General features: G+C 35.1%; 1 protein-coding gene across 1 annotated transcript in view; it reads left to right on the top strand.

Annotated features, from left to right (window-relative positions):
* Nucleotides 1-5,000, top strand: part of LOC137654476 (cuticle protein 19.8-like) — a 14,996-nt gene that overhangs the window by 9,832 nt on the left and 164 nt on the right. Inside the window, exons 2-4 of the mRNA XM_068388138.1 lie at nt 1,649-1,738; nt 2,437-2,616; nt 3,092-5,000. The exon at nt 3,092-5,000 is cut by the window's right edge and continues 164 nt beyond it. Coding sequence (XP_068244239.1) covers nt 1,649-1,738; nt 2,437-2,616; nt 3,092-3,187 — 366 coding nt within the window. The 3' untranslated portion in view covers nt 3,188-5,000. The remainder of the gene's footprint in view (nt 1-1,648; nt 1,739-2,436; nt 2,617-3,091) is intronic.

Raw genomic sequence — 5,000 nt, forward strand, 5'->3', positions numbered from 1 at the left:
TGGTTTTAAATCAGTTTCCCTTGTTTATGTCTTATAAAGTTGTTTTGAAGTAAGATGCATTATACTTATATTACCACATGGTTTTAAATCAGTTTTCCTTGTTTATGTCTTATAAAGTTGTTTTAAAGTAAGATGCATTATACTTAAAACCAAGATTTGATATAATATCATAAAGAAATATTAAGACACACGAGTTGAATATCTAAACACCACACCGCCACCATCTCCATCTATCTTCCCTGGTTACGGGATATGTACAAGTAACATCTGTAATACATTAGAAATCGAAATTGGTATAGCGGTAATTTGCGGTAAACCTACCTGAACGGAGAGCATCATAAACGACACTTCTAATACGATAACTAAGCGGTTATTTAACCGCGTTCGCAAAAGTAAAAGAAAAAGTAAAACAATTGCGTAACTACCTCTGCTTTAATCTTCTTTTTATTGCACTATAATTATTGCAAGTCTTTGCTTTACATAAGATAAAAAATAGGCATATTCTCTTGCTTGAGGGTATACTCGTCCACACTATTCTATCTTATTTCTCTTCCTCTTGTTTTGTTAAAGTTTGTATAGTTTATATAGGAAATATTTATTTTAATGTTACTGTTCTTAGAATATTTAATTTTTCCGTGTTTCCTTTCCTCACTGGGCTATTTTCACTGTTGGGGCCCCTGGCTTATAGCATCCTTCTTTTCCAACTAGGGTTGTAGCTCAACAAGTAATAATAATAATAATATGCGCGTCATTGTTTAAAAATATCCTTCACAAAAATGTGAAAGATAACAATGATGTTTTTAATAATTTGAGAATATAACAGTTAACGTATTGGATTATATATAACTTTCTTAAAGATTCATATTAAGTTCATACACGCACGTATGTGATATATGAATATCCTACAATAAGCAATTCATAGAAACAATATATAAGATAAAAAGTATTAGGTATTAATATGTGTGTCATGGTTTTAATATATCATTCACAAATACTATGAAAAGAATACGGATTCATATTAAGTTCATACACGTAAACATGGTATACATAAATGCCCCGCGAAAAGTAATTCATATGAACAATATAATAATCATAACTCAACATGAGTAATCAAGAAATAATGGTAAAGCGGCAAACTGATAATGTAATACAGATAAACGTTAGAAGCAGAAAGAAAACAAAAGATAACTATGGGACTTATGAACAATATAAACGATAAAACAACAAAAACAAAAAGGATTTTAGAGGGTAGTTTGTAGCGCTACGGCCAAGCGTCCTATTAAGGATACGGCCTTTAGCATAGGTTAGGTGGGTTATTTAAGTTAGCTTCTCCCGCCAAAATCGTTTTTAGAACGACGGCCACAGTTCAGAATATTCCAGTTTTCTACCAACTCGATTTTAGAATGACGGCCACAGTCCACCCCACTTTATAATATTCCCATTTTTTATGAATGAAAACGGATCTGGCCGTCACCCTACAAAGGCTCCGATTTTAGCCACGAAAGAAAAGAATGCACAGATCACTTTTAAGAATTGAAAATAAAATAGTGAAGAGACTCTCAAAGCTTAATAGAAATAGAGCTAAATACTAACCTTATGTCATCTACGTTATTACAGCCTCTAACTGTTCCTCATTTCTTATTTCCAGGTCCTGGTATTGTTTGGTATGGTGGCCTTTGCCTTGTCTGCCAAACTTGGCAGCAACACTGTGTTTGATGATGAAGAGGACATTACTGAGGTGAGTTTTTTCCTACTTATTCATTATTTACTTTTTCTCTGTGTCAGATTTTCCTGTCTTAATTTGACTTATTTTCTGACTACGTTTTGCGAACGAGCTTCGTATTTTGTAGGAAATCTGTTTTCCATTATCGAGCTTTATTTACGATTGGTCTTCTGTCAAGGGGTTCACTTTTGCTCTGTAATTGTTCAGTGGCTACTTTTCACTAGATAAGGGTAGCAGAGATTCCTAAACTATCGTAAGCAGCTCTTCTAGGAGGACACTCCAAAAATTAAACCATTGTTCTCTAGTCTTGGGTAGTGTCATAGCCACCGTACCATGGTCTACCACTACCTCGGGTTAGAGTTCTCTTGTTTGAAGGTACATTCAAGCTCACTATTCTATCTGTCTCCTTAATTCCTTTCCTCACTTGGCTATTTTCCCTGTTGGGACTCCTTAGGGTTATAGAAACCTGTTTTTCCAACTAGGGTAGTAGGTTAGGTAGCTCACTCTTCTATCTGTCTCCTTATTTCCTTTCCTCACTTGGCTATTTTCCCTGTTGGGACTCCTTAGGGTTATAGAAACCTATTTTTCCAACTAGGGTTGTAGGTTGTGTAGTAATGATAATAATGAATGAAAGAAAAAAAAACTGTTCACATAAAGATATAATATTTTATGCAAAAATAAGTTTATAATTCATGACATTATCCTTTCCACAGCCCCCAAAACCTTACAACTTCGGGTGGGCCGTAATGGACAAGAACACCACCAATTACCAGAATCGCGCCGAAATTGGTGATGAAGACGGACGTGTCAAGGGGTCCTACAGCTACGTCCTTCCCGACGGATTTGTCTACACCGTCACTTACGAAGACAAGAAGGACGGAAATGGTCTCGTGGTTAGTATCCTTTATTCTTGTTTTCGTTTGCTAAATCAATGTTTTCAAACAGAGGATTCCTATGTCGCTACCTCATTGCAAGAGGGTCGTAACTCCAAATTCCTGATTTTTCAGGAGACGCCTTTGAAAGTTGCTAAGTCCTATGAATTTGATCATGTTTCACAATCTTCTTAGTGCCATCTCTCGGCCGCTAATTCACCTAGATTTACGACTCTTTTACCAAAAGATGCAGAATCAATTCGGCAATCTTGTACACCATATAACTCAAAACTAGCAAATTTGGAGTTACGACCCTCTTGCAATGAGGTAGCGATGTGAGGTCGAGGTTTAATGTGATTTATACCCTCAGTTTATGTTAAGGTGTTTATTTTCATGTGGATATTTAAACAATTGAGTAATAGATGACATTATAAAATAGCAATGAAAATAAGAATATTGTGGAGCATCTTTTAAATTCTTATCTTTTCTTTGACAGCAAACTCTACGAAAGGAACCCTCAGGCATCGACGTGATCATCCCCACTCCAAAGCCAAGAGAACCAATTTCCAAGGGTATCAAGCGCTTCTTGTAAGCCCAATTACAAGCAAACTTATCCTATTTCAATGGGATGCAATATCCCTTACCTCCAATTATTAGTGTAGAGCCAAATAGGATCATTTTATAAGAGAAACTTCATCAACATCTATCTAAAATTACTGTGAATCACTATGGTGCCATATGGCATTTTTGGTTCTCAAAGGAACAAGTCAGGAATTGTTTCCCCCCCCCACTTAAATTACTGTGAATCACTATGGTGCCATATGGCATTTTTGGTTCTCAAAGGAACAAGTTAGGATTGTCCCCGCCCCCTTAAATTACTGTGAATCACTATGGTGCCATATGGCATTTTTGGTTCTCAAAGGAACAAGTCAGGAATTGCCCCCGCCCCCTTAAATTACTGTGAATCACTATGGTGCCATATGGCATTTTTGGTTCTCAAAGGATCAAGTCAGGAATTGTCCTCGCCCCCTTAAATTACTGTGAATCACTATGGTGCCATATGGCATTTTTGGTTCTCAAAGGAACAAGTCAGGAATTGTCCCCGCCCCCTTAAATTACTGTGAATCACTATGGTGCCATATGGCATTTTTGGTTCTCAAAGGAACAAGTCAGGAATTGTCCCCCTTCCCCAAATTGCTATTCCTTCCATTAAACTCACTAATTTCACTTTCATCTTAGGAATTCCTCTTGTTCTAAGGAGATCCTGTGTCGTTAGGTTTGCTCTAGTAACTCTTTCTTTCCCATTTTCATTTGCCTTTTTTTTTGTTCAGCATATAGACTCTTAATTCATTAGAGTATCCTTCTAGTCAGATTACTACAGCTAGTAATCCATTGCAGATATTGCATTGCACTTTGGCTAAATGCTTTACAAGTAAATTACTTCATAACCGATACATACAGTTACATGCAAGTAATCTTATCAGTTTTAAGTAGTTAATGCTTTACAAGTAAATTACTTCATAACCGATACATATAGTTACATGCAAGTAATCTTATCAGTTTTAAGTAGTTAATGCTTTACAAGTAAATTACTTCATAACCGATACATATAGTTACATGCAAGTAATCTTATCAGTTTTAAGTAGTTAATGCTTTACAAGTAAATTACTTCATAACCGATACATATAGTTACATGCAAGTAATCTTATCAGTTTTAAGTAGTTAATGCTTTACAAGTAAATTACTTCATAACCGATACATATAGTTACATGCAAGTAATCTTATCAGTTTTAAGTAGTTAATGCTTGACAAGTAAATTACTTCATAACCGATACCCACAGTTAATGTTATACAAGTAAATTACTTCATAACCGTCACCTACAGTTACATGCAAGTAATCTCATCAGTTTTAAGTATTTAATGCTTAACAAGTAAATTAATTCATAACCGATACCTTCAATTACATGCAAGTAATCTTATCAGTTTTAAGCAGTTAATGAGTTAATGTTATACAAGTAAAGTACTTCATAACCGATACCTACAGTTACACGCAAGTAATCTTACTAGTTTATAGCAGTTGATTTTACAGAAGTAAATTACTTCATAACCATCACCTACAGTTACATGCAAGTAATCTTATTAGTTTATAGCAGTTAATGTTATACAAGCTAATTACTTCATAACCTTGACCTACAGTTACATGCAAGTAATCTCATCAGTTTTAAGTAATTACAGTTTCAATTGAAATTAGTTTGTGCCTAATGATTTTTTAACTTTGTGAAGTAAATTAGATACAGAGTTAAATGTACTAGATAAATGCTGATCTTTCTCCACTACTCCCAAACCTTTTCTTCGCGGCAAGAACTGACTGTCCGAGCGTCTTTCGCTGAAGCTTTGATATGAAT

This window comes from Palaemon carinicauda, chromosome 15 (assembly GCF_036898095.1).
Source record: "Palaemon carinicauda isolate YSFRI2023 chromosome 15, ASM3689809v2, whole genome shotgun sequence".
Taxonomy (NCBI): domain Eukaryota; kingdom Metazoa; phylum Arthropoda; class Malacostraca; order Decapoda; family Palaemonidae; genus Palaemon; species Palaemon carinicauda.